General features: G+C 40.0%; 4 protein-coding genes across 4 annotated transcripts in view; 1 reads left to right on the top strand and 3 right to left on the bottom strand.

The window, feature by feature from the left end:
* The first annotated feature begins 221 nt into the window (after positions 1-221).
* Positions 222-10,471, top strand: ddx43 (DEAD (Asp-Glu-Ala-Asp) box polypeptide 43). Its single transcript, XM_074676610.1, has 16 exons — positions 222-643; positions 918-973; positions 2,763-2,880; positions 3,138-3,305; positions 3,790-3,871; positions 5,052-5,211; positions 6,393-6,511; positions 6,688-6,798; positions 7,217-7,358; positions 7,586-7,686; positions 7,798-7,885; positions 8,135-8,262; positions 8,434-8,543; positions 8,673-8,811; positions 8,908-8,995; positions 9,867-10,471. The coding sequence occupies exons 1-16, from the start codon at positions 292-294 to the stop codon at positions 10,068-10,070; spliced, it is 2,166 nt and encodes a 721-aa protein (XP_074532711.1). The 5' UTR covers positions 222-291; the 3' UTR covers positions 10,071-10,471.
* A 2,087-nt stretch (positions 10,472-12,558) lies between these two features.
* Positions 12,559-15,775, bottom strand: cgasa (cyclic GMP-AMP synthase a). Its single transcript, XM_074675233.1, has 5 exons — positions 14,360-15,775; positions 14,004-14,217; positions 13,633-13,890; positions 13,221-13,320; positions 12,559-13,093 (listed from the first exon to the last, which is right to left on the bottom strand). The coding sequence occupies exons 1-5, from the start codon at positions 15,365-15,367 to the stop codon at positions 12,745-12,747; spliced, it is 1,929 nt and encodes a 642-aa protein (XP_074531334.1). The 5' UTR covers positions 15,368-15,775; the 3' UTR covers positions 12,559-12,744.
* Positions 15,776-15,997: 222 nt separating this feature from the next.
* Positions 15,998-21,446, bottom strand: eef1a1a (eukaryotic translation elongation factor 1 alpha 1a). Its single transcript, XM_074675234.1, has 8 exons — positions 21,289-21,446; positions 19,811-19,994; positions 19,519-19,698; positions 19,081-19,377; positions 18,231-18,381; positions 17,824-18,080; positions 17,335-17,569; positions 15,998-17,241 (listed from the first exon to the last, which is right to left on the bottom strand). Exons 2-8 carry the CDS (start codon positions 19,952-19,954, stop codon positions 17,117-17,119), a joined length of 1,389 nt encoding a protein of 462 aa, XP_074531335.1. The 5' UTR covers positions 19,955-19,994; positions 21,289-21,446; the 3' UTR covers positions 15,998-17,116.
* A 1,024-nt stretch (positions 21,447-22,470) lies between these two features.
* The window catches only part of slc17a5 (solute carrier family 17 member 5), a 9,498-nt gene continuing 7,553 nt past the window's right edge, over positions 22,471-24,415 (bottom strand). The window contains exon 11 of the mRNA XM_074675223.1: positions 22,471-24,319. Coding sequence (XP_074531324.1) covers positions 24,182-24,319 — 138 coding nt within the window. The 3' untranslated portion in view covers positions 22,471-24,181. The remainder of the gene's footprint in view (positions 24,320-24,415) is intronic.

Below are 24,415 nucleotides of genomic sequence, written 5' to 3'. Positions count from 1 at the left end.
TTGACATTTAGAATTTACATGGCAATATAAACAGTAAACTATATGATAACATGGACATGTTTTTACAAATGTATAATGTATTATTTTTGGATTTCATATTTAACCCCCCCCCCCCCCCCCCCCTTATTTATGCTGATCAAATTCCTTGAAATCTTGTCAAATCCCTTTCAAATAAAGCTTTTCACAGAAAACGAAGTCCAAGTTAACCGGGGTAAGTGAAGGCATCACATCCATGATTGACAGCGATTGATTTGCAGTTAGCAGCTTGGCTAGCTAACAGGTGAATTTACGATGTCTGATTGGGAAGATGAGTACGACGAAGACGGCGTTGCTATTCAGAAAACTACAACAAAACCAGCTCCGACTGAATTGAAACTGTCATATAATGATGGCATAAAGGAACCAGTTTCTTTCGGTGTCAGAAATGGCACCACATTTGGCGGTCCCAGAGAGTGGCGTGCGCATCGTGGTGGTGGGGCATCCGGGCGTAGCAGTTGGGGGGATAGAGGCGAAGGCCGGGCATTTCCCCGTAGCTCGGACCGCGAAGGCCCGGCGGGGAGACAAACCCTACGCGATGAAAAGTTAGACTCTGACCCACCCGTGACCATGAGTGTGGATAATTCCTCAGTTGGGAGAGTAATAGGTTGGTTTCTTCATGTATAGCATCTTAACTTTCAGAGCAAAATGTTTTTACTCTAGTTATTGTAATTTGCCATTACGTCTTTGTTAGCAAAGCAAGTTAACATTTGCCTAGCTTCACCTTTATCCACATTCTGCTTGAGAAAGCCATAAAACTGCCGTTTGAACGACAAACCTTTACTTTTAGTTTGTCATAAGTTATGATTTTTTCCAGTTTGACAACCCATGTTTTCAGATAATACATTTTATCTTTATAATTATTATTTTTATATTTATAGGTCGTGGAGGAGCAAAAATTCGTGAACTTGAAGAAAGCAGCGGTGCAAGAATCAAGGTAAGTTGAACTAAAACTTATTTATCATTGAACTTCTGTTGCTGGGCAAATGACAGTCAAATAAGAATTTCCCTCTTGTTATTGTTCCCAAAGAAGAAAAGGCCGCTTGTTTGCATTTCTTTTGGTCATATGTAACGTTAGTAATTTATGTCAAAATGTATTTGGCTTTGGTTCTATGTGTCAGACTGGATTCATGATCCTAAAGTCTGGCTGTGCCTGCATGTTTTGCTACCCTTTTCCCTGTACAGTCAGTGCCTGTCACATAAGTGTGCAGTCAGCAGTATGAAGTAGTTTTTAAGTACGAAACACGACCAAAAAGTGTCAGGATCAAATCAGGAATATCCTTGTATTGTAAAGGAATGCACAAATAAAGGACAGTGCTGATAGTGACAGTGATTACAGTTTTAATATTTAATTGTGTTGAAATCTATTTTGCAGCTTTTTGTTTGTTTTTTAATACTTTGGCTGTTGCACCTTGTTTTTACCATTTTGACCTAAATTATTCTTGATCTTAAAAAAGGCATTAGTGTATAATACTAAGTAGCCTAATTCGGGCCTTTGTTACACTATCATTGAGCAAATCATATTAAGGGTCTGAGGCCTGAGCTGAGGATACCTTCAAGCTTTTGCTAGAAGGTGTCCTTGGCCGCAGGCTAATTACACCCCCTAAACATGTTCAGTAACTCACCAAAATTGGCACACATATTGCGACTGCCAAAAAATTTGATAAAATAAAAAAATTAAAACCCAGCATCCCATAATAAGCTCTCTAGATCAAAAACCTCTAAAACACACACTTAAACAGCCCTAGCTGGGGCTAGGAATGTCGTGGAGAGATGAAACCAATGCCAAAACGTTTTTCTCATCAAGACGCACAAAAAAGGTAGCCGGCAGTTTGCCTTTCAAAAAAAGTTTTCAGAATTTTTACCCTTTCTGCCAAAATTAACTCCTCCAACACCAAAAATGGTACAGGCTTCAAAATTGCCTCACATGACAGATTAGACCCTGCTCTACAAAAGTTCTGAAGGAAGTTGCTATTTCGGGCCCGGTTTTTGAATGGCGAGCCATCAAAGTCGCTGACCGCTCTCAGCTCCCTCCATGTCAACAGATGGCAGAGCAGCCTTCGGTGCCGCATTTGGGCCTCTGGACAAAAAACTAAAAGTCGCACAGCTTTAAAAATGACATGGTTGGATTGCTGACAAAATTTCCTTAGAGAAAATGATATTTTTTACACAGATTAGGTCAACATTCTGGCCTACAGGATGAGTAGTTTGTTCATTTTGGGAGTTTTATCCCTCTCCTGGGCTGTTGCACTTCTGTGATGATGTCACACACTGATTAGGAATTCAATGCAGCTGCTGGTGATGTCATTCAGCATAGCAGAGGATACGTTACCATGGTATCAACTGACTCCCCAACATCCCATAATATTCTCTCAGAGCCATTAGGCTCACTTGCACCTATGCACACCAAAACAGCCCTAACTGGGGCTAGGAATGTCGTAGACAGATGAAACCAACGCCAAAATGTTCGTCTCATTTTGTTGGACACATTGGAGGGAAAACTGGCAGGATCCCGAGGACCCGCTAACGCCGAGGACTCGCTAACGCTGCTTGCAGCTTTAATCTTAATTTGGTTCTCCTGAAAAACTGAAGACAGCGCAGCTCAACAGAAACTTCACCACATTTTTGCACCTAGGTTTAGGTGCTGTACACCATACCTGTATGATGTATTGCACTGATGTATGGTAGGTTTTATTCCTTGTGTGTAACTGTTATTATTTCTCTAGATAAACAAGGGAGACTATGAAGGCGAGTTGCTCATATTTGGGTCCTCTGCTGCCCAGCAGAAGGCCAAAGAGATGATTGAGGAGCTGTTGGCAGGTGGTAGCTCTCGATTTTACGGTGGTATGAAATGTTTTTTTTATTGTGAAATTTTAATTCCAGCAGCTTCAAAATACAAAACATTAATAATTGAATGTTTCAGGTCACATTACATTTGTGAGGTCACATTTAAAATTGTAACTAAACCTAGATAAATGTACCCTTGCATATCTATAAAGGTATATAAATAGAGATATATAGATGTGTGCTTATGAGGTGAGCTTTTTTGTTTTGTACTTGCATAGACTGAATCTCCAACAGCCTTGTGTTCTTTTCATCAGGTCCTGGTCAGGGGGGAGGAGGTGGACATGGAGGGGCCGGAGGAGTGAGAGGCTCTGTGTGGTCTTCCTCAGCATTGGAGGCTTCAAATGCAGTCGCACCTCGAGAATCCATAGATTGGAATTCTATCCGGGAGAACAAGGAAAAATATGCAGAGCTGAAGTGGAAGGGTGAGGGCTCTAAGTAAAAGTGACACTTTTTTACGGCATCCACAAGTCTTTGTTTTGTTCATTGATTTGTCAGTATTAATTGATGTTAGATATGAAGTTAAACAATGACTTTTTATTGCAAAGTTGTTGACTTTCACTTTTATTTGTGGTTTTAAAACCAGTCAATCGGGAAAAATAATAATGCAAAGTTAAGTAGCCCTTTAGACCAATGAGTAAGGTTGGACAGGGTATGAATTATACTGATTTCGATACACTCTATCAGGTTTGATCCCAAAATGGCAATTTTTGAAAGCTAATGCTAATTTGAAAATTCTCTTTTTAGAGTAGAGCCTTCTGTCATGTCAGATTTAACATTTTATTTTAAACTATGTGGTTGGTTGTAATTAACTGAGGCTAATTAATGGATTTTTGCGATGTGACATTTATGAAGCTCACCTCACCTGTCTTTTAAGCTATTCATTTGATCTTTTTCAATGTACCTCAGATGCCCCGCCAATGAAGAAGCAGTTTTACACTGAAGCACAGAGTGTTGCCATGCTCACTGCACAGGAAGTCAGCAAATGGAGGTAAATATAACTGTTGAGCATTTTTGTATACATTTTTTTACATTTTTACATAATTCCCTCAAATTATTTTACAATGCTACACATCAGTAATTTTGGTAAGTATTGTTTTTAATGTTCAGACAGTCAGATGTCAGGGCAAAGAGACTATAATTGAAAAGCTCTGCAAAAACACAAACCTTTTTATCTGCTAATTTTTTTTTAACTAGAGGTCAGCTTTGTTTTCCATCACAGTCTTAGACAAATAGGTGGCACTATTGTTCTACCTCTCTACACAATATCCATATGCAAATATTTTATACCAGCCTGCTTGTGTTAGTTTTTGTCAGAAGTTCTTGAATTAAAAAAATTAACAACAACATTTTGTCCGTCAGCTTCTGTACAATTCAGACGATTTCAATCTGCGTAGCTGGACTCAAATATGGTTTCTAGAACATTAACTTCTGCTGTATCCATTATGTTTTCGTCCTTGATTTACACAGTTGTCTTGTTTGAATTAGGGATGCACGATATGGGATTTTTGCCGATATCTGATATGCCGATATATCGAAACCCCTTTTGGCCGATACCGATAATCACAAGTTTGTTTGTTTTTTTTTCACTGTAAAGAAAGCCAAGTCTATCCTGTACTGGAATTTACATGTTACTCTTATTGTGACGGTCTTATTTGTTTAAGAAACACACATAAAACAAGACAAAAAACATTTGATTTTACCATAAATAAGAAATGTATTATTTTTTCAAACTCAAGACATTCAGTATTGAAATACAGAAAAATAACTTCTTTAGATCACATGAACTTTAAATGTACAATGCATTTTTAAACATAACCAAGTTGCATTTGATTATTTTAGAGCTACTGTAACAACCTGGTGACAGACACAGAGCTCTGCAGTGCAAATAAATGAAGTGCTACATTTTATTTAAGGAGCTTATTTTTCAGATAGAAAATAATAATAATGCTAACTGAATAGCACCTTATCGGCTGTGCCTATCGGCAGAAATTTTCACAACTGCCGATACCGATAAACGTGTTTTTAAGCTTTTATCAGCCGATACCAATATTGTGCCGATAATATCATGCATCCCTAGTTTGAATTTAATCTTTCCACACATCAATGATTTTCACTTTTTTTTTTTTTTTTGTTTGCTGTGTGTGTGTGTGTCATGTGCTTGTTCACAGGAAAGAGAATAACAATATCTTTGTGGACGATCTGAAGGAAGAAGGGGAGAAGAGGACGATTCCTAATCCATGTCGAACCTTTTTGGAGGCATTTGAGCCCTACCCAGAGATCATGGAAAACATTGAGCACGTTGGCTTTGTCAAACCCACTCCAATCCAGGTATGTTAACACCCTGAAGTTAAACATTGCCACACTGAAAGTATTGCTTTTGTTTGTATAGGTAGAACAATAAAACATGTTTAGAGAATATTAAAAATACTGAATTCAGATAAAATCTATTACAGCCAAGTCAAAACCAAATAAGATCTGTCATTTCAGCATTTCGTATATCAAAAGACAGATGGAATACATACAGGTGAGTTGCTGAGTGAGCACAAAAAACACTTAGGTCTTAAAAACTGCCTCACAAATCAGATTATTGTGATAAATTATTGGTTGAAGGGTCTCTGTCACAACATACTAACTGCAAGTGGTTAAAGTGGCAGAAATTAGTTTTAAAACCAAGCGTCTAAATTTAAAGCACAAAAATCGAATCTTTTGAACTTCCTAACTCAGTGAAGCAGTGTATGCATGAAAGTGAAACTCAGAACGTTGAGAGAAGAAACGAAACTACAGCATCTCTCTTTGGTTTTACACTAAAGGGATTGGCTTGATGACATCTCATAAACGAGGCCATACCTTTCATTTACTTGTGATGCAAGACTCTCATGACAGACTGGTTTTACACCCACATTAAGTGTGTGGGTTGTTTGTACTTTTGCTCTTTGTGTACTTACCCTCCCTGGTACATAACTGTCAGGTCAAACTGTTGACAGAAAACACTTATCTGTTGATTGATCAGCCTGTAACAACATTAAACTTCACTTTTTTCTTTGATGAGCTGAAACACCTCAGCACCTTGTTGTTGATTTGCTCGAGAAAGGCTCTCTTTGGACTGAGTTAGGGCTGCAGCTATCAAATATCTTAGTATTCGAGTATTCTACTGAAAATTCCATTGTTTCAGCTCTACTGACTGAGTCACGCCACCTGTTACATTCTGCCTCACATCTTATATAAAGTAAAACCTTAACCTTGGCTTCAAGCCAAAGTCTGGTTGAAAGCACACAAGCTCCTGCTGCTTTGCTTTATGTGACTGATCTATTATACAAATTGTATGACAAGAACACATGTAGTTCAGCCTAGAGCCACCGTCATTCCATGTAACTCAAACACTGTAGATAAAACACTGATGATTCTAAGTTTGGGTTAAAGATGATTTTTGTTTTTCTCCTATGCTCTCCATTGGGCTGTGGGATCTGCACACTTAACTACAGCTAACCTTTCTGTCTTGTTCTTATTAGTCTCAGGCCTGGCCAGTGTTGCTGAGTGGGGAGGACCTGATCGCCATCGCTCAGACAGGAACAGGGAAAACTCTGGCCTACCTGCTGCCAGGGTTCATTCACATGGAGGGACAGCCTGTGTGAGTGCAGACAGACCTGTTACTTATCTTCAAGTGCTTTAAGGAGTCATTTACCTTAAAAGTGAAAGTAATGTGAAGCTTGACCAGAAATCGTGCACTACAAGACAAGCTGTATATCTTCCTCTCTGTAACATACAAACTTTTTTCTCTGTTTCTCTGTCCGCCTTTGTTGATAGGCCCAGAGCTAAGCGAGGTGGTCCTGGCATGTTGGTGCTGACTCCAACCAGAGAGTTGGCCCTGCAAATCGAAGTGGAGTGCAAAAAGTACCGTTTTAAAAGCTACAACAGGTTTGGCAGTCATTTATTATCATTGGCCATAGACTTTAAATCACTAATCGGTATTGATCTATGGATGTATCTTGAAAAATTACAATGTCAAAAAGTACTTTTGACAAAGGTTAATTAAAAAAAGGAATAGTTACATCCATTTTATATTCAGCGCAAGTGAAATACATCAAGCCTTTTAATTTTGACAGGGAATTATAGCTCGCTCAAATCAAAAATCCAGTTTGAGATTATTGTAATATTTCCTGTGAGAAATCCCAAAAAGGAGTCACATTCAGGGTCTGTGGAGCATGCTCATTTTTACCATCTCAGAAACATTAATTTCTAAATGGAAAATAAGATGAACTCTCAGTTTTCAATATTTTGAGATCCACCTGAATACGTAGCACAGCTATGACTTCTCTTTTTGGACTCTTTTTAGTATCTGTATTTATGGAGGGGGGGATAGAAGAAACCAGATCAACCAGGTGAAGGGTGGAGTGGACATAGTAATCGCTACACCTGGCCGACTGAATGACCTACAGATGAATGAGCTCATCAATCTCAGCTCCATCACTTACTTGGTGAGCTGTCTGTATCTGTCATATCTCCTCTGTAAACCTCTCAACTTTTTAGATTGTATTTTTTAACTTGTCACAGATTGTTATTTATTTGTAGAGCTGCTCAACTTGAGTGAAGAACACAGATTTGGTCTTGTGTATGAGTTTATCTGGTTTTATATTTAGACAGGAAGTATTCTATGGCAGTCTAGCTCTAAGTTATTAAAAACTTATTCATTCACTTTGAAAAGGTGCTGGACGAGGCTGATCGTATGCTCGATATGGGCTTTGAACCCCAGATTTTGAAGATTCTCCTGGACATTCGCCCTGACCGCCAGACGGTCATGACCAGGTAAAATCCACATAAAGCACTTTAAATAACTGCCCACACATGAGGGGAAAGTCGAAAGATGTAAAATGAAAGAAAAAAGATTTAAAATCAGTTAACTTTGTTGTGTTGTAGTGCCACCTGGCCCACCGGTGTGAGAAGACTGGCCAAATCCTACCTGAGAAATCCCATGATGGTTTATGTGGGCACCCTGGACTTGGCGGTGTGTGGAAATTAATACAGTCAGTCAGTGTTTCCACTGGCTACTTGGTCCTAAACGTCTTCAGAAAACACAACAAACACCACAGACTGTTTGCAGATTTAGACTTTTAGTAAAGTATTAGTAACTCTCAAATGAAGAGCTGCAATATATTGTCAATTTCTGTCCAACCATTTAGTTTTGGAGGTGAATTTCAGTTATTGTTTTCCCATCTAAATGTGTTTATACCTCTTGTGTTCCCCTGGTTTTTAGGCAGTGAACACGGTGCAGCAAGCAGTGCTGTTTGTCCAAGAAGAAGAGAAAAAGTCCTATGTATTTGACTTCATCAGAAACATGCAGCCTGAAGATAAAGTCCTTATCTTTGTTGGAAAGAAGCTTGTGTGAGTAAGGCGTCACTAACAAACTCTTATTACTGAGGGAGAAATGTGTAGATTAAAAATGTGTCCTGCTACATTTTATCCAAAAGTTACAGGTAGTTGCAAGAGATTGCCATGCAGTGACAACAAGGTTAACGCCCACACCATCAACCCTCTGTGTGTCTGTAATCTCAGGGCTGATGATCTTTCCAGTGACCTGTGTCTGCAGGGTTTGGCTGTACAAAGTCTTCATGGTGACCGTGAGCAGTGTGACCGTGAAGAGGCCCTCAAGGACTTTAAAGAAAGTATGCTAAAGGACGAGAAAATGATAGGAATAGAAACTGAAACTGAAACTAACTTGTAAAGAAAAGTGCATGAAGTAAAGCAGAAGGACTAAACTGACCACATAATGGCAGACATCTGTCTTTTTCCAGGCCGGGTTCGAATCCTGGTTGCCACAGACTTAGCATCTCGAGGGCTGGATGTCCATGACATCACACACGTCTTTAACTTTGACTTCCCACGCAACATAGAAGAGTATGTACATCGTGTTGGCCGCACCGGACGAGCAGGGTAGGAGTTTATTTATAGAAATCACATGTCAGATAATCACTGCCAGCGTCAGACACTGTCTGGTTTGTTTGTGATTTAAATGCTTTTACGTTTCAGACGGTCAGGTGCTTCTGTTACCCTGATAACAAGAGAAAACTGGAGGATGGCCTCTGAACTTATTCCCATCCTGGAGAGAGCCGGACAGGTAAGCAGGAGAGAATTGTGTTAAAGAGTATTAATGTCATTGATTGTAACCACAAACAGTGCTTTCACTTTCTGTTTGATAACAGACTTCAAAGGATTTCATTTTGTTCACAAAAATCATGGTGCTTGTGCTATGTTCTCACTGTGACCTGCGATTTCTCTTATCCAGGTTTATACTAGACACGGGAGTGAATTTTAACTCCTGCCCCATCCCACTCCTAAAGTAAAACATCCTGTCCCGTCCCAATCCCGGGCTCGAAAAAAAATTCCGGCCACAAACCACACCTGGTAAAATGACTGCCACTCCCATCCCACTCCTGTACCGCTCCCGTTTTTCCCCTTCTTTAAGTTTGTAGGCAGCACATTGAATTAGATTTGATTTTCTCCAAATTCTTTTTTAGATTATTGTTGGCGTCTAGGAAGTGTAGTCCTTTTCACTTGTGTTACAGCATAGGCTTATTGGAATTAACTATAGAATATCAGCCCATGCCCCATATTATATTTTATCTTCCTGATTGGTTCCTGCTCCCATCTTCTCCTGGTAACTTTTTTTTATCTTGTACCGTCCCAATCACATGAATAATAGTACAGTTAACTCAAATCCCACGGGAATCCCACGGGAATCCTACAGGAATCCCACAGGAATCCCATGACCTGCGGAATTCCCCCCAAAAATGTCAGCCTCTAGTTTATACAAAACCTACCACACCCAAATGTCTGTTTTTTGACTTGTATCTGTATGCAAGTTTTGGATGGTGTAATATTTATTTTGTGCTGCTGACCTCCTGGCCTGGTCACCCTTTTGGAAAAGAGCCTGATTTATTTAAATGTTGGATAAATATGGTATTTTTTCCTGTTCATTCATGTTGCAGGAGGTCCCAGAGGAGCTGGTGCAAATGGCAGAGAGATATGAGAAGCACAAGAGGGAGAAAGAGGCATATGGTCCAAGGGGAGAAGGAGGAGGAGGAGGTGGATGGGGGAGAAGAGATGGTGGAGGAGGAGGAGGAGGAGGATGGGGGAGAAGAGATGGTGGAGGTCGAGGAGGTAGAGATCGAGGACAGAACTGGGGATTCTGATGCATGATTGGTAATGTCGGTCTGCTCATACTACAAAGTTCAGTTCGGTCATTTTGACGTAGAGCAGTCATTTAAACTATCAATCAGCTGATTGAATATTTACGATTCAGGACTGATGTTCAGTTCATTTAACGCTTTTCCCCTTCAAAAGGGGGAAGCAGGATCTGGAAATACCTGTGTTACTACTTTTGGATGTGAATAACATTTCCCTTTTGCTTGATACTGTTATTTTGCTGGGCTATCACCTCTTTTCATTTCGGAGGCTGTTACACCTTTATCAGTTTTCCTCCTTTTCTCAAAAGAGTTTAAAATCTGTTGTGTTTTCTTCACTAACCTAGGCAGTGTGTAGTATGGCTGTATTTTTTGTTGTGAATCTGTGAAATAAATCCTCTTTTTAAAGAGATAACACACAAGATGTAAACTTTCTTGGCTTCATAACTTAAATGCATACAACGGCATTTCAACAAGTTAAAAAAGCTCATCTGCATTGAAAGGACAGGAAGTCCCTCTGCTGACCATGTAAGATTTCTTTGAAGAGAAGCTGAGGAAGGCAGATCAGTGAATCCATTTTAATCAGAGGAAACTTCATAAAGAATTAACAACCACTAAACTTCGCCAAAACTCACCATAATCATCAATGAACATGTATTTTTCTGCTATAACCAGTTATTGTGGGTTTGATTTTGGGACTCTCATTCAGAGAGCACTTTAGGAAAGTCTAAGGATGACCCATGATTATGAAATATTCATCAGGTCAACTCCAAGGCTGGTACCACTTTCTTATTGCTCATGTCACTGTCGGCGGCCATTAGTTTCCAGCAAAGCTCACAACGGATAAAATCCCAGAAACAGTTTAGCAATCCAAGCTTTGCAGGAAATCCACCTCCATGTCTTTCATGTTTCACAACTGTTGTATGGTAAAGCAATAATTAACTTAACTATTTTAATCTACTTCAGATTGACCTCGCTGTCAGCTTCATCAATGTCAGTCCTTTGTGTTATGATTTCTCAGTCTAAGGTTAGTTGCTTTTTTTAAGATTCAAATTCTACAAAGATGTCATGTATGGGCTTTATGTTTTCAGATGGTAAAAAGGGAACTGAAACTTAATGGAAAAGTGAAGCTTATGTGTTAAGTGTAAGTGAGGGCACTTGTGCAACTGCAGTACCTTTATAGCTACCCAAGTATGATATCATGCTATCAAAGTTTTATAATTATTGAGATTAAAACAAAGTTAATTTAAACGGTTGGTGAAAATGAATACTGTCAGTCAGTGCTTCCTCTGGCTACTTTGTCTTAAATGTCTCCGGAAAACGTACTGAATACCACAGACTTTGTCTCCAGATTCAGACTCCTTGTAAAGTCAAAAAATGAAACATAAGAATGGCAGTTACTTTGGTACAAGAAAGCAAAAATATCTTTTGTGTGTTCGAGTTGATCAGAAACATACAGCCTGAATATAGGGTGTGTTTAGTGTTAGATACAATGCAGTAACAGTGCTTAATTTAGCATTGTCTGCAGAGCTGAGCTTCCGGGGGGAATGTACATTTTAGGTTATAACTTTGCACTGCACTTGCTTAGTTGGTGATAACTGGGATAAATCTAACTGTAAGAGAAATGCATTTTGGTGCTCTCAAATAACCTTGTTCTCATAGATTTATGGATAAGCATATTTCAACAAACCAAAATATATTTATAGTTTAGTATAACCATATCTCCACAGACTGATATCATTTATCCAAAGGTAAAATTATGCTTCCAGTGGTGACAAGCATCCAGGATTGTGGCTGTGCACATACACAGGTATGTGAAGAGCGGGTACATTTAACCCCTCTTGATAAGTAGCTCTACTTAACAGAACACCTACATTACTATTATTGTAAGATTTCATTTCAAGGCTATGATAAATTTGTGGGTTTTTTCCTTTCAAGTCTTACTTTTTAAAAATAATAGAATACTGAATAAATGTCATAAAATCATTTAAAAGGGTTTAAATGAGGAAACTTTTGATAAGCATGCATTGCTTATAATGTATGCTTGCTTACTTGTTTGTGTTGACTTTTTTCTGCTTATTTTAGTACTTATTCTATTTCATTATATTTTATTGTCTATTTTATTATCCTATTATTTTTTATTCCTGTTTGTATTTCTGACTGCTGCACTGTGCGATAAGCAACTAGTAACACCAAAATCCCCCCCCCACCTGGAGATTAATGAAGTACTTCTAATTCTGATTGCGCCAAAACTCCAGGCAGCCCTGTGGGGCAACAACTGTCCACAAAAGTACCAAAAAGGAATCACAAAAGAACATCTTAAACACTTAATCATAGTTTATTATGTAAGAGAAACCTTCAACACAAAACTACAACACAACCAAACAAGAAGTAGAGAGGTAGCAGGCCCCCAAATCATCATTACTGCAAAAAGCAGCAGCAGCTTTTAAAAGCCCAGAACTACATGAACTCTCTTAATCATTGAGTTCACCTGCAGACACAGAGGGACATGCAATAAAAAAATAGGGCAGTAACACAATGAAAAAACAGGATAAAATCCCCACCACAAAAATAAATAGATAAATAAATGAAATGTTCTTGTTAATGCCAATTTGCTACCTCCTGCCCCTTTTGTTTGTCTTCTTTTTTAAAATCAAGAGATCAGAAAGTGCAGGTCAAACACTTACATTGTTTTGAGTTTTCTCTTAAAGATGGGAAACCCATTGCTGCGTTCCTCTTTGATTCGAGCAGCCAGATCAGTGCACTTCTTTTTGCTGGGACCAGAGAGCAGGTTTTGGGAGGGGATGAAGAAGTTTTTTAGAACGCCTCTCTCCAGATAGCCTACAAAGTCGTCAAGGAGCTGCAGGAAACACCGGCTCAGATCTGATACCCTCCACTCAGTGTCTTTGGTTCTTGTGCAGCAGGCATGCAGCAGCGTGGTCTTGACATGGTAGGAGCAGAACTTGTTGAGTGAAGAGTCTTCCTCTTTCAGCTGACTGAGGAGATGCTTCAGGAGCTTCAGACAGTCTTTCCTGTGTTTAGAAGATATGAAGAAAGGGAAACTTTTAAACTGGTTGCAAACACAAAGATACTCTCTCTTTGCTTGATTTTAAGTGTGATAATTGTTCAGACTTTCAAATCTGAAAGAAATAAATTCACCTGCAGCAGCGTTCTCCGGCTTTCTCACAGCATGTCTTGTCTGAGCCGTGTTTCTTCATGATTTTTTTTTCAATATGAGAAAACGAAACCCGCCAGACATCTGTGTGACAAAAGTGCTTTATTGGCAGAGGAACTTGAAGCTTCCCTTTTCTTCCCCAGAAACATCATTCATGATTTGGCATTTGTAGAAAATTGTGACAAATTAACATGATGTGAAACTGCTGAATGCAGTAGGTAGTTGCTTTTTTTTCTGAATGATCTTCTCTGTTGGACCCAGGTTTATTTTAAATGATACCAAACATGAAGAGCCTGGGCATGAGCTTGAAATATTATGTTATATATGCATACTTGTTCAAAGATTCAGAGTGATCGTGTTTATCACTGTTTTCTGTTCATGCAGCAAGGAACTTACCTTTGGCAAGAACACCATTGTTCTCCACGTTGCCCCTGCCTTCATATTTTGGGACAAGGTAGTATGGCTCCCACCTGTATTCCTGCCTTACTTTGGAACCCAGCCACCTTTCTATTTTAAGGCCATCATCAGTGAAAGAGGGCCAGTGTGATTTAACCACAAGACTGAGGACAACGTCCAGGGAAATCTCGATTGATTGTACTGTTGTTGTCAGGGTCACTGCAGGGCAGCCTGCTTTCTTTCTGGTCAATTTCCATTCTGAAAAACCAAACCAGGGGTTGAAGAAGAAAAAGAAGAAAGTGAGCAAGTAGACAGAACTGTTTCTGTCGTAATTTTAGAGTGGGATTTAAAAGTGCTAGATTCATACACACCTGGATATTTCTTTGCACATTTCTTCACCTCCTCCCTGAATTCGTCGAGCATTTGGCTGGCAGATAAGGTGTCTTCCTTTTGGAACTTTTTCAAAGGACTCTTGCCACGCTTCAAGCCCACACTGTAGAAGGCTCCATCATCTCCAAAGGGTTTAACGTCCACTCGATCAACAGGAATGGGTAGCATCACATCAAATTCATCAGGGTTGGAAATCTGTACATATTAAGACATGCTGAAATACTAAAACAGATCTTTAAATGTGAGTGTTATACTCCACTTTTTGACCTCTACCTCTTAATATTCAACAAAATGAAACAGTGTTTTTTATGTTTGAACCCTGACTAATCAGACTTACCTTGAGATATTCGTAGTAACTTCCAGTACGTAGTGGCTGTTCTATTTCTTGAAAGGTAGTGGTGTTCTCTTTCATATGTTTGATTACATCTTTGATTAGATTATTGACCACCTCTGATGCATCTGATCTTGCACTCGTCTTAATCTTCAACTTGTCCAGAGTTTTGCAGAGGACAGAAGTTATAGCAGCTTCATCTGCACACTTCTCTGGTGGCACACAAGGTTTTGCTGTTTTGCCCTCTATTAAAGCTTTTTGGGGGGTCTTTGGTACCTCAGGCTTCGTCTCAGTGGTCTCCTCTGAAGGCTGGTGTGGTAGTTTTGCCTCACCACCACAGGGTTTTGCTTTGGTAGCCTTTATCGAAGCCTTTTTTAGGGTCTTTGGTACCTCAGGCTTCATCTCAGTGGTCTCCTCTGAAGGCTGGTGTGGTAGTTTTGCCTCACCACCACAGGGTTTTGCTTTGGTAGCCTTTATCGAAGCCTTTTTTAGGGTCTTTGGTGCCTCAGGCTTCGTCTCAGTGGTGTCCTCTGAAGACTGCTGCAATATTTTTCCTTTTTTATCAGTTGATTCTTCTTTACTTGCCTTTGCAGTGTCCTTCTGTGCTACAGGTTTCGTTTTTGTCATGGTTTCCAGAGATTGCTGGGTTGTTTTTTCCCTCTTGGTACAAGTTTCTGGATTTGTGACTTTTGCGGGAGCTTTTATGCGGTCTGCCGGTGTCCTGTGATGACTGTTGTTTGCTTCCTGGGGGATCTCCTCAGATGGATTTTTCTTCTTCTTCTGCTCCTTTGCAGTGCCATTTACTCTGTCTTGTGAAAAGCCCTTCTCAAGTCTTTTGGAAAGAGTTGGTGGATTCATTTCATCCTGGCTGATTTTACTCTCATCAAGACTCTTCGTCTTACGTGGTTTCCCTCTCCCAGTCATGGTGGTTGAATAAAAGAATGAATGCGCCCGGTCAAAAATAAACCACAAATGTTTCCGGAAAGTCAGCAAGAACACACCCCTAGACAACATGCTGTTCTATTTATAGACTAACAGCTACCTCTTGTGGACGAAGGTGTGTATTGAGGGGAGATAGATTATGATTCTGTTTGTCTTATTGAAAGTTCAGTGTGTTTGTCACTTTACCACACACCAAGGTTATTATAGTTTTGTATTTGTCATTATAGTTTAGTTTTAGTTAGTTTTGAATTTTTTTCCATTACAGTTTAGTTTTAATTAGTTTTAGAGCAGGCATTCTAGTTTTTATTTAGTTTTGATTTTTGCAACAAAGCTTAGTTTTAGTTTAGTTTTTGTTTTTTCATACCTTATTAACCAGGTGCAGGATTGAAAAAGGTCAGAGTCAATATTTTGTGATACTGTTTATTTTCAAGTCCAACATAGAGCTCACTGCTCAGTCAATGCTGATACTGAACTGTTGGCTGCTGCCTTCAACACAAAAAAAATAATATAAACTTAATATTAAAAATATAAACATAAATTATATAAAAATAATGTAAGCCTAAATTACATAAAATTAATTTAGACTAAAATTATATAAAACAACATAATATGAGATTTAATAATTAGAAACTTGGACTCTAACAAGAAAGACAGACTTTAGGACAATTACAATTAAAGTCAGACTCACATGCAATTAAACTATTACAGATGCTCTGATTCATTGCTCCACCATGTTTTGTTGCAGCACAGAGCACAGCCAGTCAGTGCAGTAAACAAGCACGTCCCAGTACACTGGGTGCTGTACAGCACTGACAACTGCCGAAAACTGTTGTAAAATTGGTGGGGAAAATGTGTTGGATTAATTTAAATCCTAAAGGCTATTAGCATTGTCAGAAACTAAAACTAAGGGTATTTTCTCCGTAATTTTAGTTTCAGTTAGTTTTGTGAACACAAGATACAATTTTAGTTTACTTATTGTTTTTCTTTTCTTTTTTAGTTTTTATTAGTTTGAGTTAACTGCAATGTATTTTAAATTTTAGTTTTCGTTTTTAGTTTTGTTTTAGTTAACTATTATACTCTTGCCACACATTAAGAAAAAAAATTGATCTCATCAAAGTTGTTTGGTTGAAACATGTTTAATGTTGCAAAGAGGCTCATGCCATCTTACAGTAAGGTGCAGTAGCTTATGCCAATTTAAGCTTCTCCAGTGCAAGTGCAAAGTTAGCAAAACTCCAATCAAAGTGCTTTAAGAACCAACAGGTGGTCTCCCCAGAGCCCCCTGTGAAGGATACATTTGAAACATTTGTTTAAGTGCTTTTTAAAGCTAAAACACAACAAATCACAAAGATCTACTTATCTACTTCTCAGAAGAATATAGTCTAACTTCTTGCCTAAGGCTCCTAAAGAGCACTGTGTATTTGCAAACAAACACTAAAAGCAAGACAACATGTACTACATAAACAGACCAGTACCTGCACTCCAGGTAGCTAGAGAGATGATACATTTCAGTACCTCTAATAGTTCAATGTCTTCTTATCACAGAAAGGTATTGCCATGAATCAAATCAATAGTGTACGATTAAAACTATCTGTTTGATATTACATTGTAAGTAATGGTAATCTAACCACTTAAATGGAGTCAGGAGTGCCGCCTCAAGGATTTAAGATCTTAATATTGTTCTTTCCTTCGAATGCTTTTGCGATGCATTGTGATGATTAACCAGTCTTTGATAATCATGTTGAAGCAGCCAATTGTGGGATGAAGTTGGATGACTGATGTCCTGCCATGGGAGACCTTGGGGTCGGCAGAGTAGCACAACATTCATTTGTTCCTCTGAGCCTTCTGGGCAGACTTGGTAACTTTACCAGTGGTGGAGACCTTCTTCTCCACACCTTTAATCACACCGACGGCCACAGTCTGACGCATGTCACGCACTGCGAAGCGACCTGGAAGATGAGGAACATAAAGTTATATTTTGGATTATGCCTCACCCTGGTAGGATCTCAGTGTCTTTGATTCTGTTTTCTACTTAAACTCACCAAGTGGAGGGTATTCAGAAAAGCTCTCGACACACATCGGCTTGCCAGGAATCATATCCACTATAGCAGCATCTCCAGATTTGAGAGATTTAGGGTTATCCTCGAGCTTCTTGCCAGAGCGCCGATCAATCTTTTCCTTGAGCTCTGCAAACTTGCAGGCAATGTGAGCCGTGTGACAGTCTAGCACAGGAGCGTAACCAGCACTGATCTGACCTGGGTGATTGAGGATGATCACCTACAAAGCGATCAGACCACACAGACAGCATAGACCATTTCATTCTTGTCAAATAAGTTCATTAGGAGGATTAGGCTGTTTGCTAGTTTGGTGATTTGCAAGCTAGAGCTTATGCGAGCTGTTTCTTTTTAACAAAACATCAAAGTAGATTAAAAAAATGTATGTTGTTGGACTTGAAATAGTTCTATCACCAGAATGGTTGATAGAGGTGAAAGACAATCATGTTTCATAAAACAATCCCTGGCAGTATTTACCTGAGCAGTGAAGTTGGCAGCCTCCTGTGGTGGGTCGTTCTTGCTGTCACCAGCAACATTACCCCGGCGAATATCTTTGACGGAAACATTCTTGACATTGAAGCCCACATTGTCACCAGGAAGAGCTTCAGTCAGAGCCTCATGGTGCATCTCCACAGACTTCACTTCGGTAGTCACATTCACAGGTGCAAAGGTCACTACCATGCCAGGCTTTAGTATGCCGGTTTCCACACGGCCCACGGGTACTGTGCCAATACCTGAGACCAGAGAGACCATTCAGAGGAGGACATTCAAATGATTATTACCATGCAAATTCAATGTCTGTAGCATTTCCAGGACAACGCCTCCTGCTCCCATAGTGTTTAGATTTTACGTCTGTCTTAATAGTAAGTAAGTGAGCCTCATGCCTCCAATCTTGTACACATCTTGCAGGGGTAGACGCAGAGGTTTGTCTGTTGGACGGGTTGGGGGCTGGATGGCATCCAGAGCCTCCAGTAGTGTTGTTCCTGATGCATTGCCTTCTTTCCTGGTGATCTTCCATCCTTTAAACCACGTCATCTGAAAAGATAGTTTTCATGAAGTTCATGATCCCAGTTAAAAAAAAAGTAACAGAAGAGGTTGAAATGACTTTTCTGTACCTTTGCCAATACACAATATTTAATCATCAATAATGACACAGCTTTATGAATGATGATACCAAGGGAGAAAGTTAAAGGTTAAACTCAGTCTTTGTAGCCAGGCCTTTACACAGAAAGTCACAGAAACTGGCTTTCCCTGGCTCTAGCCATCCAAATCACTATTCAAATTTGACAATGTGCATGTCTTGCTCACACTCCATCCATCCATCCATTTTCTATACCGCTTATCCTGTTTTAGGGTCGCGGGTGGCTGGAGCCTATCCCAGCAATCATTGGGCGAGAGGCAGGGTACACCCTGGACTGGTTGCCAGTCAATCGCAGGGCTGACACATAGACAGACATCCATTCACTCACACACACTCACACCTAGGGACAATTTAGAGTGACCAATTAACCTGATGAGCATGTTTTTGGACTGTGGGAGGTACCCGGAGAGAACCCACACATGCACAGGGAGAACATGCAAAGTCTATACAGAAAGGCCCACCGGCCAAGGTGGGGATTTGAACCGGTGACCTTCTTGCTGTGAGGCTGCAGCGCTAGCAGTTGCGCCACCGTACAGCCCTTGCTCACACTCATGGTATGTTATTTGCATGAACATTTGACTAGTTCTCCTTACATTTGGGCTAGGCTCGAGCATGTTGTCTCCATTCCAGCCTGAAATGGGTACAAAGGCAACAGTGTCTGGATTGTAGCCGATCTTCTTGATGTAGGTGCTCACTTCCTTCACAATCTCCTCGTAACGCTTCTGGCTGTAGTTTGGCTCAGTGGAGTCCATCTTGTTGATGCCCACAATGAGCTGCTTCACTCCTAGAGTGTAGGCCAGGAGGGCGTGCTCACGGGTCTGCCCATTCTTGGAAATACCTGCTTCGAATTCTCCCACACCAGCTGCCACAATCAGCACAGCACAGTCTGCCTAAAGACGCAAGATGAAACCATTACTGGAGCAACTCACCGTTTATTAAAAGTTGATTGTCTTCCCAGAGACTTACAAAAAGACACCATGGCTTCTTCATTTAGCATGCACAGTACACACAAGCTTCCTCACGTTACATACCTGGGAGGTCCCGGTGATCATGTTCTTGATGAAATCCCTATGACCCGGGGCATCAATAATGGTCACATAGTATTTGCTGGTTTCAAACTTCCACAGTGAGATATCTATGGTGATGCCACGCTCTCTCTCTGCCTTCAGCTTGTCCAGCACCCAAGCATACTTGAATGACCCCTTCCCCATCTAAAGAATAACAGCACACAGTGGTTGGTTTATGACGGAGAAAACTTGTAACGACAGGAGTTGGGGTTACGATCTGGAGGGAAAGAAATTAGTGGATCTTAGAAGGTAATACCTCAGCAGCTTCCTTCTCAAACTTCTCGATGGTTCTCTTGTCAATACCCCCACATTTGTAGATGAGGTGGCCTGTGGTGGTGGACTTTCCGGAGTCCACATGGCCGATCACAACAATGTTGATGTGGAGTTTCTCCTTTCCCATTGTGACTGGAGCAGGCTGGAGTCACAAGACAGTCTGTGTGCTGAAAGCAGTGTTGAATTACAGTCCATACAGAACACAGATGGTTTACAGGCCAGGACTCAGAATCCTGTGACTGGATCATTTACAGAAATGTTTTTCAAGGGTAGAAAAGTTTCATGACATTCTTGGGCTCTAATGAATTGCATAGATGAATATTCAAGGAATTGGTTGCAAAACTAGAGATAAACAGGAGTGGAGAGCTAATGCATCCACAAACAACTTGTGTGGAAAAAACTGACACGCTGCACAGGAAAAGAATTTCTTTTAAAGTTCATTATCCCTCAGACTACTGGACTGTGCTGTCTCTGTGTGTCTGTGTTCCTGTAGATGCAGTAATAGTTAAAATGCACCTGCTGGGCAAAAGATGTTCCCCTGAGTGGAGTATCTCAGAAGAACAGTGTCCATGGCCACCAAACTGCGCAAAGCAAAAAAAGCCCCCTGCCCCTCCTACCCTGGACTCCTCCATCCATCCACACCCCTGCTCTCATCTTTCACATCCAGCCTGCTCTCCTGCCCCGCTTGGCTGTGCACAGGACAACAGAGCTCTGATGTTTCCAAGCACCATCTTCTTTTCACAAGCACCGACTTACAACAGCTCCACTCCAACCTAGTCTGAATCCACCATTTTGTCAGGTCCTGTCTGCTGATAGTGAAGCAGCCATTTCTCAGACACTGCAGTGCATTTCACACAGGTTAATGCAGGGGAGAGGACACAAACTGGTGTCAACTCTGCAGGAGTGTTATCTGGAATAGAAGAACTCACGTATGCACATGTGAATCTTCTTCTTAGTAATCCTAGAGTGAGGGTTTATTTGATTTGATTTGGATGTAGTTCGCACAAGCTTTAAAGCCCAATAGCTTTAATCCAACTGTAATATGAATCCCCACATGATCTTGGCAAGACTTGTACAGGTGAACTCAGATCCAGGACAGACACATTTGACACGCGCTTTTTTAAACTCTTACTCAACGCCACAGTCGCTGCCGCAGTGCGCTTTGATACACAGATGATGATAAAGCAGCAGAGAATGCGTGGTAGTTTTTGCAGCATCTGCGTTAAATCCAGTGTCTACAGGATTTAAGGGAAATGTCACCCCTCCGCCATGTTCAGTCATCTGCTCTCTAACTGACGCCTGGATGCGTATTAACTAGCAGCCGTCTGCCCTCTTTCCTGCATCACGTCAACAATCCCAAAACACAGCTTGAAGGCTCGCTGCGCATTTTGATACTTTTAGACATCATCAATCAAGAGCGATGTTTTGCCTCAATGCATAATTTCGTGTGCTGTGTCGTACCTGAGAGACGGCCGGTATCAGGTTGGGTGCAGGACCGATGGAGCTGAGGAGAGACGCTGATCCGGTTATAGCGCACAGGACAGGCGGGGGTGTTGCGTAATTGCGCGCGCTCGCTGCTGTGACTACAGCATCACAACGAGGGACCGGGGGAAGTTAGCGTAACCGAGTTTATCATAGGACACTGGTGGGGGTTCCATTATCGGACACAAACTGTGTTTGAATGTACTGTGCTATCCTTCAGTCCAAAATATGAAAGAGCCTGATAGCTTTCATTCACTTTAGGGATATACACGTAATTATCCTTTACATACCATTGCTTTTGTTGTCGCTGTTCAGTCTGCATTATTTTTTAGAAGTGTTTCAGATGATAGTAAAAACCACAGAGAACCCAGTAGCTAAAACTGGTCAGAGGGTTTGGAATTTAACACAATCTTATAAACATAGTGATAGTCTGGTGTCTGGCGGGAAACAAATAGAGTGAGCAGCGTCCTGTCACGTGCAGCAGGTGGAGCGCTAACCCTTCCAGACGCTCCCTGGGTGGATTAAAATTAGGCAGTGTGCCCTTTACCGTCTTACAAGTGAGTCCATCTGTATTCCTGTCTGCTGGTTTCTCAGGATGCGGATTTCTGAAGGGGGAAGTACCACGAAATGAGAAACAGCTTCAAGTTTTCGTGTGCAGCCATACTGAAATTAAATTTTAATTTTAAAAAGTTCTTTAGTATATTTTAACCCTTTGTTGCCCAACGTATCATGTAACATGAGGGTTTGTAAGATGGGTCAGGCTTTACTGGGTTAGGTTTGTAAGAAATTTAAGTGGAGTAGCACCAGGAAAATTTGTCGTTTTCTTAAATTTGCACTCCAAAAATTTTGTAAGTTAAAGTTTCTGATTGTTCTGTGTTGTTTGATTTGACCCATTTTCACTTTTTTCTAAGTAATATATTAAGACTATTCAATCCGTTTCACTCCTGAATCTCCTGAGGGAACTTTCCAAAGTGATTAATAAAGTATCTATCTATCTATCTATCTATCTATCTATCTATCTATCTATCTATCTATCTATCTATCTATCTATCTATCTATCTATCTCTAATATGAAAGATAGCCAAATAAAAACCCAGCACAATACAACATGGGAACATCTGTATGTAATGATGAATTTACAATACAGGCAGTGATATAAGACACATTTCTGTAATACTTCCAGTTCGAAGGTTTACAATAATCACCCTCATAGTACAGTGTGCGCATACATATCACATAAAAGTCCCTTTCTCCTATGTATACAGAAACTAATGTAAACATGAAATAATTCAAATCAGAAACTAAAAGAACCCATTATCAACAAGAAAAATCAACAGGCCTTAATTGTCTGACACCCATAAGCTCATGTTTTAAGGCACAAGTGCATTAAATCTAAAACTATGTTGATAACCGTGTTGATATCGTGTCTTGCTGAGTAGAAAAAAACAAATTCACTCCCTGTGGAATGGTTTTCATTTATCTCTCTGGATTCACTGTTTGAGATGAAAAATACACAGAATGTACACTGTGATTAATTCATCATTTGGCCTAAAAGAGTGCAACCTGCACTGTAACTGAACAGGTTATGGGGAAAAGTTTAGACAACACAATGCATTTGGTGACCATGCTATTTGCAAACATTTAAAAAAATGAGATCCAATGCAGTTGGTACTAAAAACTAGAGAGAACATACTTCTATAAAGCCGATCACTTCATATACTAAAGTAAACAAACATCTTTATCAATCACCTTAAGACAGAAGATACCTGAGAATTGACACAAAGTGCAAATTCCTTGAATTGAGTAACTCCACCAGGAACATCTCTCAAGCACTTTTAGCTTCCCTACATTAGAGTGCTCTTAACATGTTTGAATCTTCTTAGTGTCATAAATAAAAATATCCTAACCCATGCTTTCATGATGCACAAGTTGAAGGCTGCTACCTGAAATCAAAGAGGTGCCTGGTGGACATTACACAGGAAGTCAGTACATATTGTTGTGCACATAAAATCTCGTACGTGCCCAATATAAAAAATGGTCCATTTTTAATCATGTAAAAGATAAAGAGCTTCAAAGCTTTTTTAAGGAGGCTTCACTATAAGGCAGGTGTTTGTGAGTGCTGTGTTCACATAATTTTGTCTTAAAAAAGATAATATCGAACGTTTGTCCTGTTTGAGATTTCACATTTCACGTTATAAGGTCTGAGCATTAAAACATTTAAAAAGCTACACTTACTGGCACTGTTGGGTTGCAAAGTAACTTATGAGTGGTACCAGATTTTCCAAGCACAAATAAAAGTAAGCTTTCTTTTGGCACTACAACTGAAAAAGGATTTTACTGTGGAGTTAAAGGGTAAGAAAAAGTGCTTTGAAGACGAAGTTGACAACTGAGCCCAGTGAGTTGGCTAACTGAAATGAACTACAGTGGGAGTTTTTGTTCACAGCTTACACCATTGTATTCATAATGCCAGAAAGTCAGAAAGTGTTTGGCTAGCCTAGCTGACTGTTCACCCATTACTATTACATTCACACAAAAACTGCTTTCTGATAATCATGTCTTTGGAAATGCAAGTAAGGGTTGTTTGTTGTGCCCAAAAATTATTTTATATCTGATAAATATCCATATCTTCAGTATTCATTGCTGTAAATGTAGGTTCATGTGTTAACAAACTCTTGAGACCCATAGTCACAGTAAGGAACGATTAGAGTTGAGTATGGCTGTTACCCACTGTTAGTTAGCTGTGCCAAAATCACCAGCACAGCTAGAACATCCCTTGATAAAAATACCTGTAGATACCTGTAGATAAGTCTTTGATTGAGAACTTCAACCTGATCAATCATTACATGGACAAGTCTGGTTATCATGCTCTGCCTCAGTCTCCATGAGAGTAAGATGATGTGATGGCCCAGGGCTGCACAGTTCCTCTGCCAAACAGAGTGTACACTGATGCTCCAAACAGGTTGATGGCAGCAGCGATGTAGAAGACAGCCTGCCATTCCTCGATGGCGTTCTAGAAAAGAGATTTTACTGTTAGTTAAGAGTGTGTCCAAAATAAAGAGGAACTAGTCCTCACTATATATGTGTGTCATTCATTTCTGAGCTCATG

This window comes from Halichoeres trimaculatus, unplaced genomic scaffold (genome assembly GCF_033239565.1).
Source record: "Halichoeres trimaculatus isolate MK-OKI-2021-1 unplaced genomic scaffold, fHalTri1.1 fHalTri1_scaffold_8, whole genome shotgun sequence".
NCBI classification, from domain to species: Eukaryota; Metazoa; Chordata; class Actinopteri; order Labriformes; family Labridae; genus Halichoeres; species Halichoeres trimaculatus.
The sequence above is the reverse complement of the archived record's forward strand: the minus strand, read 5'-3'. Positions and strand labels throughout refer to the sequence as shown.

Bases quoted from the DNA above. Each gene is read 5' to 3' on its own strand.
- ddx43 (XM_074676610.1), top strand. From the start codon at position 292: ATGTCTGATTGGGAAGATGAGTACGACGAAGACGGCGTTGCTATTCAG. The intron at 6,799-7,216 runs GTTTGGCAGTCA...GACTCTTTTTAG, and splicing joins CGTTTTAAAAGCTACAACAG to TATCTGTATTTATGGAGGGG. The intron at 8,544-8,672 runs GTATGCTAAAGG...GTCTTTTTCCAG, and splicing joins CCTCAAGGACTTTAAAGAAA to GCCGGGTTCGAATCCTGGTT.
- cgasa (XM_074675233.1), bottom strand. From the start codon at position 15,367: ATGTTGTCTAGGGGTGTGTTCTTGCTGACTTTCCGGAAACATTTGTGG. The intron at 14,218-14,359 runs GTAAGTCTGATT...TAATATGTACAG, and splicing joins GTTACTACGAATATCTCAAG to ATTTCCAACCCTGATGAATT. The intron at 13,094-13,220 runs GTGAATTTATTT...TTCTAAACACAG, and splicing joins GCCGGAGAACGCTGCTGCAG to GAAAGACTGTCTGAAGCTCC.
- eef1a1a (XM_074675234.1), bottom strand. From the start codon at position 19,954: ATGGGAAAGGAGAAACTCCACATCAACATTGTTGTGATCGGCCATGTG. The intron at 19,378-19,518 runs GTATGTAACGTG...TTGCGTCTTTAG, and splicing joins TGATCACCGGGACCTCCCAG to GCAGACTGTGCTGTGCTGAT. The intron at 18,382-19,080 runs GTAAGGAGAACT...CTATCTTTTCAG, and splicing joins TGCTCGAGCCTAGCCCAAAT to ATGACGTGGTTTAAAGGATG.